Source organism: Arachis hypogaea, chromosome 1 (assembly GCF_003086295.3).
Source record: "Arachis hypogaea cultivar Tifrunner chromosome 1, arahy.Tifrunner.gnm2.J5K5, whole genome shotgun sequence".
NCBI lineage: Eukaryota > Viridiplantae > Streptophyta > Magnoliopsida > Fabales > Fabaceae > Arachis > Arachis hypogaea.
Genome location: NC_092036.1, coordinates 105798107 through 105813875, shown reverse-complemented (window position 1 = coordinate 105813875; position 15769 = coordinate 105798107). Strand labels below are relative to the sequence as shown.

General features: G+C 25.8%; 1 protein-coding gene across 7 annotated transcripts; it reads left to right on the top strand.

Annotated features, from left to right (window-relative positions):
• Nucleotides 1-675: 675 nt before the first annotated feature.
• Nucleotides 676-14570, top strand: LOC112707211 (INCREASED PETAL GROWTH ANISOTROPY 1-like protein 2). 7 transcript variants are annotated; one of them, XM_072202022.1, is made up of 10 exons: nt 683-875; nt 957-1075; nt 10541-10691; nt 11119-11833; nt 12098-12535; nt 12639-12770; nt 13021-13202; nt 13277-13388; nt 13695-13838; nt 13929-14570. In XM_072202022.1, exons 3-10 carry the CDS (start codon nt 10684-10686, stop codon nt 14061-14063), a joined length of 1866 nt encoding a protein of 621 aa, XP_072058123.1. In that variant the 5' UTR covers nt 683-875; nt 957-1075; nt 10541-10683; the 3' UTR covers nt 14064-14570. The 7 variants fall into 7 exon arrangements, with proteins under 7 accessions (XP_072058122.1, XP_029144054.1, XP_072058123.1 ...); XM_072202024.1 differs by having other exon boundaries at nt 753-875; nt 10586-10691; XM_072202025.1 differs by having other exon boundaries at nt 835-854; nt 10586-10691.
• Nucleotides 14571-15769: the final 1199 nt, after the last annotated feature.

Below are 15769 nucleotides of genomic sequence, written 5' to 3'. Positions count from 1 at the left end.
ATAACTAAATAACTATGTGTAAGTTTGGATTGATTTATTTGAATAAAAAAATATTTTTTATAAAAAATAAAATATTTTAATTAATTTTTAAACATATTTAGATATATTTTAAAAAAATATATTTTATTAAAAAAATAAATTATTCATTTTGTTCTAAAATTAACAATATCTTGTTTTAAAAAAACCATAAATAAAATACGTTTTTAATATTTAATTTTTTTTAAAGAATCTATATATCTAAATATGAATAAATTTTAGCGATTAAAAAATCTTTTTTAAAAAAATAAATAAATTTTTAAAAATTAATAATCCAAACTGACCCTAAATAAAATAATTTACCGCAGTTGGTCCATCAAAATTAATTATTTTTTATATTATTGTAACAAATAAAGGGATACAATATACTATTATAGTATAAGCATGGGTATTCAAGTTGCAAAGTTGAGAAGAGACAAGGGATTTCAAAGACATAAGGAATAGTGGGCATTAATTAATTGATTAATTAAAAGAAGATTAAGATTAACTAATGAGAGAATGGACATACCTTATGTGATGTGAAGTGACAACAAACAAAACAAGTGAAAGCTTAGGAACTTGTTTTCTTGCATATATTTTTAAGTGTTCCTTCAAAGGGAATCACTCTATATACTCAACACCCCACTACCACACCCTTTTCCCACATAACCATAGCTTTAATTTCTCTCCATCTTACATCTCCTTTTATTTTCTTTGTCATTACCATTATCAATTGCAAAGAAGAAATAATGTACATATATATAAGACAAGTAGCTAGATAGTACCCTCTATATAAACTCACTATTGCAATATATATTTGGTGAAAGCTTAGCTTCAAGGTGCATTTTTTCCCCCTCCAGGTTTGATCATATTCCATGGAATATTTCTAATTAATTGCTACATGCAATTGATGATGATATATTCTTTTTTTTTTTGTGTAGATGGTGATATCAAGATTTGTTCAGAGCAAGAAAAGGGTATTGCAAGTTGAATTCATTGGCTAAGGTTTAAAGAACATGCAATATTGCAGTGAAATATTCATCAGAAACTTTCTTGGCAGGTACATATATATATTTGGTTAATTAATTAGTTTTTTCACAAGAATTAATTTAATTATATATGGACTCTTAATTAATAAATATACCTCTAATCAAAGAGTGGAAGCTGTATAGTGTCATAAGTCATAACTATGAAATTGGTCAACAAATTGAAAATCACATATTAATAACCTCTGTTACAATTAAGTGACATATATAAAACATAATTTACCATATGAATGCAACGAATAATTAACACACAAAAGTAGATAAGGTTTCTGAAAATAGATAAATAGCTAGAGGGAATTGAAATAAAGTTGAAGAAAGAATTGTTGTTTTATTTGTAAGGTGGTCCTGAATGCAAGAAATTAAAGAGGAACAAACATGTGATTAAGTAAAGGTAGTGTTTATTATTTGCCATAATGTTATGAGAATACGTGGCAACAATAGTTTGCGATTATTTTTTATTTCTCTCTCACTTTCATGCAAAGCCACCACGTACCTTCACATGTATTGGATTTCACGGGTTCCCCTTTTAATTTTACATTTACATTTAGCTATGTTCAGATTCATGTTCATATTTAAACCAAACCAAATGATCTCTATCACACTGATTTCTGCTACACTCTGGTGTTCATTCATCAGATAAGCATTTAATTAACATCTATATGCACTTTTTTTTCTCGTCTATCTTTAAGCTGTTTATAAAAATATGCACCTTAATGTGCGTGTCCAAGTTCTTCTTTTTGAAGCCAACTTGTTATTCTGCTTTTATGATCAGAATTCAATTAATTTGATTCAATCTATAAAGGATTCGAAGGCTATTATTAAATATTACAGGTTAATTTATTCTATTAGTATTTATAATTTTATCAGATTTTTAATTAAATTTTTATATTTTTTAATTGAATTTTTATATATTATTTTTAATTTTATAATTAAGTTATTTATATATTAGAAACGTCAAAATTAACTGAATATTTTTTTTAAAATATATACGATCAAAGATTTAGTTAAGTTTTTAATTATGATTTGAATACTTGATTTTCAATTTGCGAAAAAATATTCAATTAACTCTAATATTTTTTATAAAAAAATATAATTATAAAATAAAAAATACTGTAAAACCTAATTAAAAGAAAAAATATAAAAATCTAATTAAAATTTGATAAAATTATAAAAATTAACAGAATAATTAAACTAATATTATATTCAACAAAAGTTTTTTTTATTATTTTAAGATACCTGAGTTCCAATTGTTCAATGAATAGTTTGAATCTTTTAAATAAGACATGTATATATAAAAATGATAAAAAAAGGAGGAGTTATTAATTCTCACTCCTAAATTGATGTAAGGCCTAGCTCTTCTCTATTTATCATTTTACCCATGCATTAATTAATTACTTTTATTTTAATTTTTAATTAACTTATAAGAGTCTTGCTAAGGATACATATTAAGAAATTGATTATAATACAATTTTTTGAAGTTTCTTTCTCAACAAATATTTATAAAAGCATTAGAAATTTAAAATTTTTAGATTTTTAATAAAAAGCATTTACACTAGCTAACTAAACTTGTAACAAGACCTCTTAACAAAACCTTTTAATCAAAATGTCAAAATACTTGGCATTTTAGGAAGAGACTACTTTCAAACCCAAAATTGCTATATATTGTCACATCTCTCTCATTTAACTTCTGTTTTCTCTTCTTAATATACTCCTTATGTAAATAAATAACTAGCCAAAATAATTATTTAACATTTTTTTTTAGTTTTTATTATAACATTCTTTTTTGTTGTGAAGTCATCAATAAATACGTTCATATTTGATCTAGCTAATTAATATAAAAAGGTTAAATTTAAAAATTTATTGTTATTTTAATTTTTAAAATAAAGATATCTAAATAATATTTTATCAGTTCTTAGCTAAAAGATAAATTATAATAAAAGGTACTTAAAATATTTTAATATCCAATACATATATGTAATATTACACCGTTTAGTGTTTATAAAATCAAAGTATATTATTATAGATATATATTTATTACTGTTTTGTGTATTTTTTACTATCTTTTAATATTTACACATTAAAGTGACACGTATATAAATTAAGGGTTAATAAAAAAATTCCAATGTAATATGTCGTCTATATAATAAATTCTTTAGTCTTTTAAATACACAATGACAAAATGTTGGATATATTTATTGAATATTATTACAACTTTTTTTAGTATTGTTATCTCTTTTCTTTAATTAAGAATTGTAATATATATATAGGATTGAATATCTTTTAGGAACTTATGATATTCATTAGGCCAATGAATTATAATTTAAAATAACATATTTTTTTATATTCACTTAAAGATTATGAGTTTGAGCCTTCCTATCTTTAGTAAAATAAAATAAAAAAAAACATAATATTCATTAGATTAAATGCAAAATATATAATTAAATAGTAATTTTTTATTTTGTTTTGTTTTTATATTTATTAGATTAAATATACTTTTTTTTGTCAAATTATGCAATTTCATTACTGAAAATTAGTTTAATTTAAACTACAAACAAAAATTATAGTAAAAAATAGAAAATTTCAACTTTAATAGAATTATTAAAACATAAAAAACAAAAAAAAAAAAAAAAAATTCAAGAATCTCATCTTTTTTCACGCATACTTATCCTTATTATCTCTACCATATTTGTTGAAGGAATAATTCTACCTTTAGATGCCTAAGCCTTTCTTACCAATCAGATTTACCATAATTGTTAAAGGTTTGCTATATTAGATTAAATATACTTTCATACATATAATATTTAATTAATATAATTTCATATAAAAATACTGACTAATAAAAGTTACAAAAGAAATAATTGAGGAAAAGAGTAGTTAATGTATTTAATTATTAAAAGCATATTTTAAAAAAAATAAAAGAATTAAATAAAAATAGGTTTTCATATTTTCATTATGTATATCAAGAACAAGTTATATAAATAAATTATTTAAAGATCAAATTATACAAATGTAACTTTTGAAAACAGATTATATAATCTATTTCAAATACTGTCAAAATCAGTTACACCGTATCGGACATTATAAATAAAAAATATAAAACATAAATTATTGCTGTATCTGTCACAAATTTATGACCAAATGATAAAATATAATCAGCTATAATAATAATAATAATAATAATAATAATAATAATAATAATAATAATATAGATGTGTAGTATGTACTAACTATTGAAATATATACATAAATCATGTTGAGTTAGCTATAAATCTTATTTAAATCACTTGATGTCAATTTATTTAAGTAAAAAATTCATACATATGTTTTTTCTATTTTAAAAAATGTTAGGACCATTCTTAAAATATAATTTTATAATTTATTTTAGATATAACTATTTAATGTGATAAAATTATTATTACATTATATCATTTTTTATTTTGTATAGTACATTAAATCTTATATTAATTAGAGTACGTTAACATATATTCTATGAGTAATTTTAAGAGATATACTCCAATTTTTCTTACTTATATTATAGTTAGAAGATGACTCTAAATATTTATAAGAATATTCATTTTACACTTAAAAATGTGATAGTTTTATAATGTATTCTAAAAAAATAAAAAATGTTATAATATAACAATATAATTTCGTAACATTAAATAATTACATCTAAAATAAGTTACAAAATTATTTTTTGAGAATTATCCTAACATTTTTTAAAAAATGGATAAGACATGTGTGTATGGATTTTTAGATTAAATAAATTTAAATCAAGCGATCTAAATAGAATTTATAGTTAATTCAACATAATATATATATATATATATATATATATATATATATATATATATATATATATATATATAGTTAGTACATATTATACACCTATCTATTATTAGATACATCAATATCACATGTTATTCTACATAAATTATGTAAAAATTATATTTTTATTTTTATATATCTTAAATTTTATTTAAATAATAAAAATTAAATTTTAAATTTTTATTATAAAAAATTTAAAATTTAATTATTCTGTCAGTTTCTATAATTTTATTGAATTTTTAATTAGGTCTTTATATTTTTTTTTATTGAATTCTTATATCGTATTAGATTTTGTAATTAAGTCATTATCATGATAAAAACGTTACCTAACACTTGATTTAATATTCTGTATAGTTAAACAAAATATTCTGTTAATTATAATCTTTTTGTCACAGTAGAGACTTAATTACAAAACTGATAATATAGGAACTCAACTAAAAAAAAATATAATAACTTAATTAAAAATTTGATAAAATTATAGAAATTAATAGAATAATTAAATCAAAATTTAATATAAGATTATGAAATTATTTAACTTAAAAAAATTATTTTATTAAAAAAATTCAATACGTGAGTAACGGTTTATAAAGATGATAATCACCGTCTCTAGTGAATTATGTTTCACCATTTGGTCCTAAATCGCAATAGACTATGATTGTGTGTGTTTTGAATATAATCCGTATAATGAATTATGTGTAGATAATAAATTAAACTATTATAAAAGGTAACAATTTACATAAAATTAATTTAAGACAAGAATATAATCTGTTTTTAAAGATTATATTTACATAAATTTAATTTTTAAATAATTTATTTACGTAACTTGTCCGTATAACAATGTATAGCAAAAATTAAAGAGAGGATAATATACAAAAAAAGACCCTACCTGGCTAGATTCTTTAACATGTGTGCACCATGCATCGGTTTAACTTTAACAAGCAAGTGGATGATGAATTTGCATTGTATATATGTCTTCTTTAGTCCCCCCAAGAGACAAACACTTGAATTCTATCTCCGACTTCTATGTTTATTAAAGTAATAAAGAAGCTGAAAACTCAGTACAGTTGACTTCATTTGAAGTTGATATCTGAAAGTCGTTAGATAAAAATTTAGTTAAATCAGTCAAATTATCTAACGATTCTCAAATGTCAACTTCACGTGAAGTCGACTTCACCTGAATTTTCACTAATAAAAAAACATCCTTACACAGTGAGATTATTTATTTTTTCTGCTTTAAGAAACGTTAAGCAAGGAATTAGTGTCTGGCTCAAGATACCCACTTCATTTTTGTGTCTTTTGATGCAAATTATAGTAATTAACATTTTATCTATCTTTTCCTTTAAACCGTAAATTAATTGAAGAGTAAAATATATGCTGCTATCAATTATTAATTAATATATTATTAGCACCATAACTATTAATTATTGTTGGAATTTGCTAACACCACTCCTAAAGTAAAGGAAAGCAAATGTATATATACCATTGGATGATATTATTGAGACTTGAGAGTTGAGACGCACATCTTTTTGTGTGTGGAAATTCTTTTTTCACAAAAGTGCTTCTTGATCCTAGGCTTACCATGATTTGCGTGACAACATATTTTTTAGTATAATTTTTCATGTATTTGTTATAAACTTATAATCTAAATTTTTCATGCATTATCTTCTATATTATTTTTAAAAAAAGTACTTTTATTTATAGAAATTAAAATTGCTATTGTTAAGATATTTAATACAATATCTTTTTAAAAATTTCAATGCTTTTAAATGTATATATATATATATATATATATATATATATAAAATTATTTTAGACAACTTTTACAAATATTCTTAAGCATGTGTTTAGAAGAAAGACTAAAATTAAGAGATAAAAATTGTAAAACAAAAAATAAAAGATAAAGATTAAATTAAATTTTTGTATTGTGTAATTGTATACTGAACTAATTCTATTTTAATATTATGTTTGATTAAAGATAAATATAAAAAATAAAATAAAAAATTATAAAAATTGTCTCTATTAATTAAAGAATATAAAAATAGAGGCATAATAAAACACTTAAAGTATTGATGAAAAAACTAAAACCATTGATAAAAAAAATTAAATTTTTGAGGTATAATAAGACACAAGCTCACAAATAACTAATTATATACAATTGTACACACAATAATTATGGTAAATTCAAATTGAGCTTGTAAAGTTAAAATTCTAAAATATTAAATATGATCACACACAAATCAAATTTGAGACAAAACTATAATTTTTTTCTTTATGACATCGAGAAAAAAAAAAAGAAAAGAGATAGAATTTATAGAGACATATGAAAAAAGAAAGAGAGTCGTGTGTGAACTGCTGACATAACCACCGAATTTGAAGGTAATTTGCAACTACGATTGCGACAGCAATAGAAGAAGAAGAAGTTGATGTTAAGAGCGAGGCAACAAGATTACAATAAAAATGTGAATACGAAAAAATATCCATTTAAAGAAAATAAAAGCAGAGAAGAGGAAGAAAAGAAGAAGGAGGAGGAGAGTGATGAAAGAGAAAAAAAGTCCTAATTTAAAAAAAGGAATATAATAAAAAATTTAAAAATTGAATGAGAAAATTTTTTAAAAAAAATATTATTAAAATTTCTATTTCTGTTTTTAAAAATATTAAAAAAACTGAAATTTTGTATCAGGAGACTGAAATTTTAATTGTAGTCTTTAGCTACTAAACACAATACTAATACTAAGTCTTAGTATTAAGTCATTGTCTCTCCATCTCAATTTTAGTTATTCAAAACAAATGTTACATAAAGTTTTAACACATGCAAATCTTATTGCATGACAATAATGTCTGATTAAATATTAACATACAATAATATTACATAATTAATAAATATTATTATTTTTTATCAATATTTAATTAACAATAATTTATACCTATATTTACAACAATTTATATACATAAACACTTAATTTACACTTATATTTATTAAAATTTATATATATATAAATTAATCTAATTTATTATATTTATTAGAATTTATACATATAAATTAATAAAATTTATTTATTAAAAATAATTTAATATTTATACCGATCATAAATGATCAAAATTACTAAAAACTATTCGTCCTAACATTTTCTGAATAATATTAGAAGCACCCCCTAGAAATTAAATGATAAGGTATTTTAATTATTTTTGGAGCCGTATAACAAAATCTTTGTTGTTTGTTGATATACATGTCCTTTCTTTGATCACAATAATGCACTGAAGGCCATGTTCATCACTCATGAGTCATCATATATATAGACTAGTCTGCCAAAAAATATGTCAAATTTCTGCTTTAACTCTTCCAACAAATCCTTGAATATCTTAGCTCATTTGCTTTCTTTGTCTTTGATTCCTTTGTATGTGTTTTGATTGAATTAGTGGTCCATGCTCCATAGAAATGGTAGTTACCCGAGTAAGATAAGGAAAAGAATAGGACACAAACCGACTCCTATAAATTTTGATTATGACATTTAAGGCTTAGGTATCCATATCCCTTATTAAAAAGATAATCATTTCTAGGCTTATAAGTCACATTCTCTTCCCTTCAGCCCTAATCAAACCATTCTCTTCCCAATACATATATGAATTTGGTTTTTGCTTTAAGTATTATTATTATTATTATTATTATTATTATTATTATTATTATTATTATTATTATTATTATCTAAAATTAAGAATAAGACTCAAATTCATAACTTCTACATGAGTATAAAAAAACTATACCATTGAGTTATAGTTCATTAACAAGTAATATTATTATTAAATTATTTAAAAAATACGAAATTGCATTGCTCATACATGACCCACACTTTTAGATTATTATTATAAATACATAATTTAAGATAAAATACTCTTTTATTCTTTAGCATTTAAATTAGATCATAATTTCATTCTTAACATTTAAAATACTCTATTCTTATCAAATGTCTTATATATTTTATTTTATTTTAGTTATCTAGTTTAAATTAAATTTTTATTTTAAATATATTTTTTCTATTATAATTTTCTTTTATATGACAACAAAAAGCATAATTATAGTTATTATAGTGATAGTTGTAGTAATTTAAAAGAAAAAATAGTAAAAAAAAAAAGAGAGAAAGAGTATTTTTAGAAAAATAAATTTTAATTTTAACCAAAAAATAAAATAAAATAAAATAAAATATTTGTGACAAAAGTATAACATTTTAAATTAAGACTTATTAACTAAGATTTTATAACCTAAAATAATACTTTACTTTATAATTTAATTTGTATATGTTTGTCAAAGTAAGTAAGTAACTAACATATTATGTTAATTTTCTAAATAGCTATTCTAAAATGAGTTGATAAAATAATATTACTAATTAATAAATCAAAATTAAACTCGATGAAAACCAATCAAAATGAGTTGGTTATTTATTAAGTAACCAATCAAAATTAAGCTAAAAATGCTAGACAAAACCTTTGATCAAACTTGTCTTGAAATCAAATATACTTGGTTTAACGGTTACCTGCTTTAGAAAATAATTCACCAAATCAAACAACCGTTTGGAATACAATGTGTTCTGTCCACAGTTGAAACAAGACAACACTTGAAACAAATTTCACCTTAGAAGACACACCTTATTAGTATCTGAAATAATTAAAGTTAGTATTTGATTTAAGAATAATATACCAACTAATGATAATGATGAAGCTCCAAACTCATGAACACCACACTGGATTGGATACTATATATGAAGTAATCCAAAGATATTGATTTCACATGGAGAGTAATTGCCAATTTGAGGGCCCAACAACAATTGAAAAATTCTTCTCATTTGCACTAAAAAACAATGGCTTATACTTTTGGGACCCATTTCCACTTCAGTCATTATATTGCAATCATCATTAATAGTTAGGCTGTTACCTGGATTTGCCCTATAGAACTAATTGGACACTCATTTACAACTGCTAATTGCTGTCCAGTGTCCTACATTTCAGGTCACATAGTATAATCAAAATGTTAATTCATTAAAACAATGAAAAATGAAAGGGATAGAAATAATTAATTATGTGCAAGTTGGATTTATTATTGTTATTATTAATATTGGTACTTGTTTAATTTGGTCCCTGGAATTACGTTCGAGCCTTAATTTAGTCTTTAAAGTTTTAATTGTCTCAATTTAGTCTCTAAATTTTTTAAATTTTAGTCACGTTAGTTTCTGTAGTGATTTCCGTCACAGAATCAATTGAAAAATTTAGAGACTAAATTAAAACAATTGAAATTTTAAAAACTAAATTGAGACTCGAGTATAACTTTAGGAACCAAATTAAATATTTTCTCAGTGATTTTTGTGAGTTTTATAAGGAGAAAGAGACAATAATGTATATTTTTCACTATTTTAAGAATTTGTATATTCCTTTTCACACATTGGTAATTTTCTTCATCTTAAATTTGCATTTACATCCGAATGGAAGGTCTTTTTCTTTAGTTTAAAAAATGTAATAAATTAAAATTTAATAATATAAAGTTATAAACAAGAGAAAAATGGCATAGAAGTGCAACAAAGGTGATTAGATTGCAAATATAAATTAAATAAAAATAAATAAATAAATATTGGAGTGGGATCATGTGCTATTGTGCCATGCAGAATAAGACAGAAAGAATAAGTGGAATTTTCTGCCTCTTTTTCTAGCAATATCCAACTATGCACTATGGGTCACCGTGTCTGTTCACATTGCCTTTAGGAGTAACAAATTTAAAAATCAGCAAGGTTTCCTCATGTAGAAGAAGATGAACAGGTGAATTATTTATTTATTTTAGTGTCATTTTAATTAAATAATTCTAAGTCAATGCGAAACTGCAATTATGAAAAAAAAAAGAAAAATAAGAGAAGAAAACAAAGCTCTTCCCCTTTTATTACACAGTGGTACTTTGTATTGTGTGGGTCACTTAAACAAGGTTCAAAGGTTGAAACTTGAAACTTGAAACTTGAAACCATCCATGGAGACCCCATAACATAACATCCTTTGATTGTCTCATCCTTGTTCGGTTCTATTCACACACGGGTGTCGCATAAAGTTTCTGTCTTTTCTGAATTTTCTGAATTTTTCTCTGCTACAACTCAGTAACCACCCCAACACAAGCACAATCACAAAGGTCATTGCTTTTGTGCTTTTTCCTTCTGTCAACCATTCAAGTTTGAAACTTTTTGTGTTCCTCTTTCAGACCCAATTTGACTGAAACAGAAATAATGAAGCAGAAAATGCAACCTTCACTTTCACCTTCACCACCACCCCCACCATCGCCACCTACAACAGCAAGGAGTTTCTTGTCAAAGCAGCACAATGATAGGTCCCTGCATAGTTCATCACCATCACCAACAACACGTTTGAGGGGTTCTTATAAGGCTAGAGAATCTCCAAAGACACCACCTGAATCTGTTGTTAATGGGGTTGTGCCGGTTGTTTCATCGAAAAGAGCTAAGTCAGTGCCACCAGACCTGAAGAACAATTCAAAGGCCAAAAGGGGTGTTGTGTTGAGCAATAAGGCTAAGCCAAATGAAGAGGTCGTGGTTTTAGGGTCTCAGAAAGCAGTTGAGGAAGCTAAGGTTGTTGTTGGTCGTTTTGTGAGGAGCCAGCATGGTAGTGTGGAACAGTTTGCTAGGCCAAGGAGAAAGGTGATTGGGGATTCAGGGTTGAGTAGGAGAATTGAAGATGAAGCTGATGGTGTTGTGAAGAAGAAGGAGAAAGAGTTGCCGGAGAAGCTTGAGGTGAGTGAGAATTTGATCAAGGATTTGAAGTCTGAGGTGGTGGCCTTGAAGGCTGAGTTGGATAGAGTTAAGGGTTTGAATGTGGAGCTTGAATCCAAGAACAAGAAGCTCAGTGAGGATCTTGCTGCTGCTGAAGCTAAGATGGTAGCAGCTGTTGGTACCAGTGGCAAGGTATGAGAAACTTTGATTGGTTTGTTTTGTTTTGATGTGTTTTACCTCAAAAAGCATGGAATGTGTCATAATTCAGGGTTACTTTTCTTGTTTTTCTCTTTATGATATAAAGGGTGGTTAATCCATGTGTTAAGAGTCATCAATCACTATCTGAAATAGTTTCTTTAGTTCAATGGTTTTAACTTTCAATTCATATATGGTGGAACAAAAATGAGATAATACATGTATGTTTTTATGAACTTGATTGGTTTTTGCTGAATGAAGAAGGAGGCAATTGGAGAACACCAGAGCCCCAAATTCAAAGACATACAGAAACTCATTGCTGACAAATTGGAAAGGTCTAAAGTGAAAAAAGAAGCCACTCCTGAAGCGATTTTTCGTAAAGCTTCTTCAATACCGTCTCCAACAGCAACAATTCATGTCAATAATGAATCCAAAAGTATAGAGAGAAAGTCTCCACCAAACCAGTGCTTGCCACCACCTCCTCCACCTCCGCTGCCACCATCAATGCCGTCTCGGCCTTTAGCAAAGTTAGCTAGCGCCCAAAAGGCCCCACCACTTGTTGAATTATTTCACTCCTTAAAGAATCATGATATGAAGAGAGACATAAAAGGGCCTCTGAATCATCCGCAACCGGTAGCTATTAGTGCACACAGTAGCATTGTGGGAGAAATTCAGAACCGTTCAGCTCATCTTTTAGCAGTTAAGTATTGTGTGATTATTACACTTTCTAGTTCCTATTTCTTCTTTCACTTCAAAATTATGTATTGCTAGTTGATGACTAATGAATTACCATACTTTCCAGATAAGGGTAGACATTGAAACAAAAGGGGAGTTCATCAATGACCTTATCAAAAAGGTGGAAGATGCAGCCTACATGGACATTGAAGAAGTCTTAAAGTTTGTTGATTGGCTTGATGGTGAACTATCCTCACTGGTACGTTTCTCAGAAAATTATTGATCTGGTGGGCCAATAGCTTTCTTTATGTTGTCATTTTTAAGTTATTATAATTACTATAAAATCATTTTTTTAATAGAATTTCTGAGAATTTCCGAGAGGGTGAGCCTTGGTGCAACAGTTTAGTGTCTTGTGATTTCTGACTTGGAAATCAAGGATTGTAATATTTGAAAATGGATAGAATTTTTCTACTTTGCTTCTTACTGGCTTTATTTTATGTATTCTACAGGTGGATGAGCGTGCTGTCTTGAAACATTTCAAGTGGCCTGAGAAGAAAGCCGATGCGATGCGAGAGGCTGCAGTTGAGTATCGGGAGCTTAAGCTATTAGAACAGGAGATCTCCTCCTACAAGGACGACCCCGACATTCCATGTGGAGCTGCCTTGAAAAAAATGGCCAGCCTCTTAGACAAGTAAGAGTTATGACAAGATAATAGTATTCTTATTTAAGAATCTTCTTATGCCTTATTTCATCTCATTGTGATAGGTCTGAACTGAGCATACAGAGGCTAATCAAGCTGCGAAATTCTGTCATGCGTTCGTACCAAGCATACAACATTCCAACCGCTTGGATGCTTGATTCGGGGATAATGAGCAAGGTAAATTTATTTTTAACATATTTTTACTCTGAAGTGAGAACAAAGATTGACATGGTAAATGGTTTGCTTTAGAGTTATCATTACTCTGGTAGTAGTGGAATAGTTATAGTTAGTGATTATCTCAAATAACATGTATTTTCCTTTATCTAGAGATATATCATTTCTTATCTTGGAAGATATTGTTCCTTCAATTGTTAACTTTGTAGATTAGTAACAGTAAAGTGTATTCACAAATTTCACACTCATATAGTAAACTTCAAAGCTGCAATTATAAAACTTGATGAAATAAATACACAATTCATGCAGATAAAGCAGGCTTCCATGACTCTAGCCAAGATGTACATGAAAAGAGTGACAATGGAGCTCGAATCCAACCGGAACACAGACAGAGAATCTAGCCAAGATTCTCTTCTGCTTCAGGGTGTTCATTTTGCATACAGAGCTCATCAGGTAACATTTGACATCTGCAAACAAGTTTAGGTCATGAAATCGAGTCTCTGCGCTGTCGAACTAAATTTTTTGACATCTTGATTGTTGTAGTTTGCTGGAGGCCTAGACTCGGAAACACTGTGCGCTTTCGAAGAGATAAGGCAACGCGTGCCGGGACACCTTGCAGCAGGGTCTAGAGAACTTTTGGCTGGCATACCAATGGCAATCACCATGAAAAGTCATTGATTTTCTTCTACTATACCCTTTTGGACTCTTGGTTGTCACCACCAAAAGCTGGAATACTAACATTCATTACTATTATTCTTTTTTGTTTTTCCTCCTTATCTATCTCCCTCCAATGGTCCCAAAACAGAAGAGATAACAAAAATGGAGAAACACCACATATTCACATCACAATCATGCATGAGATGAGGTTGATCTTTATGAAGAGGGAATGGCTAATATGCTATCAAAATGGTTACAAACTAGCAGCTTCCAAGATCAACATGTCACAATCTAGGAATAGGATATTTTAGTTCAGTGTTATTAAATTTCAACAGTGAATTTGTTTGGTGTATGTACTTGTGTTTATTGCTGTAATAACAACAAATAATTACGGGGAAAAATGTTTACCGTGTGCAGGTTCATATAACTAAATGTTTACTTAGTCTATCGCAGTGATGTTCAATATGTAGTGCTTGTAAAGAACATTTTGAAGCCTTTATTAAGAGTTATTTGGGTGAGTTTCTAAAATTTTTTTTTTAAATTTTATAAAAAAGTTAAAGTAATTTTATATTTGGTTATTTTATATAAAAATATTTTTTTATTTATCAATTATGTTTGAATATAATAATATAAAAATATTTTTTTATTTATTTATTATATAAAAAATATTTTTTAAAAAAATAAAAAAATGTAAATTATATTTTTTTAAAAATATTTTTCTGATTTTTTTAGTATTTTATTAAACACGCTAACAAATAAAAAAATAATATTTTTTATTAAAAATAATTTTTTTATCAAAATAATAATGACGTCTAAGCATACTCTCTGTAGACCGCAAAGTGAAAAACAAAAGAAAAAGGATAATAATAATAATAATCCATAATTTCTTTTTATAAAAATACTAAATATAAAATATTAAAATTTTATCACTAAATTAATTTTTTATATATTTACGTATATTAATTTACATATTTTTTAACTTAATAATTAAATATATTATAATAAAATAATTAAACTAATAATTAAAATTATTTGTAATTATAATTTTTTGAATGAAAATTTAAATACTTTTCTTATACATTAGTGATTTTTGGTGTGTGTATATGTAATATTAATTTTTTAAAAAATATTAAAAAATTATTTGAATTTATTATTTTTAGTAATTATTTTAATTATAAATTTAATTTTTTTAGCTTAATAATTTAACAATATACAAAAGTCTACAATTTTAAATATTAATAATAAAAAATAATGAATTTTAATAATGTCTAATAATTTTTTAATTTTTAATTAAAAAATACGGTATTCTATCACATGAACGTTTTCCATTTTAGGAATTTCTTATCCGAAAAATCTCGTAAATTTAAAATAGTACTAATAACAAATTAAAAGTAAAATCTAAAATCTAAAATCTAAAATTAAATTTAAAATTATAATTTGACTCCATTATAATAATTTATTTGACTTCATTTGATAAAGTCAAACATTTCCCTCTTGAAACGTATCGTTTCCAATGGATGTCTAATTGTAAATACACGTGTACTTTCAAACGGTCACAGGTCATCAAATTCAAACACATGGATCAATGTATCGCCACTTGTCATCCGTAATTAGCTCCTATACATTAGCGCCATAACCAATCCATATGGTGGTTAAAGCCAAATCGAAATTAACACATGCCAACACGCGCAATACAAAAATGTCTATAAACGATACATATATTAATT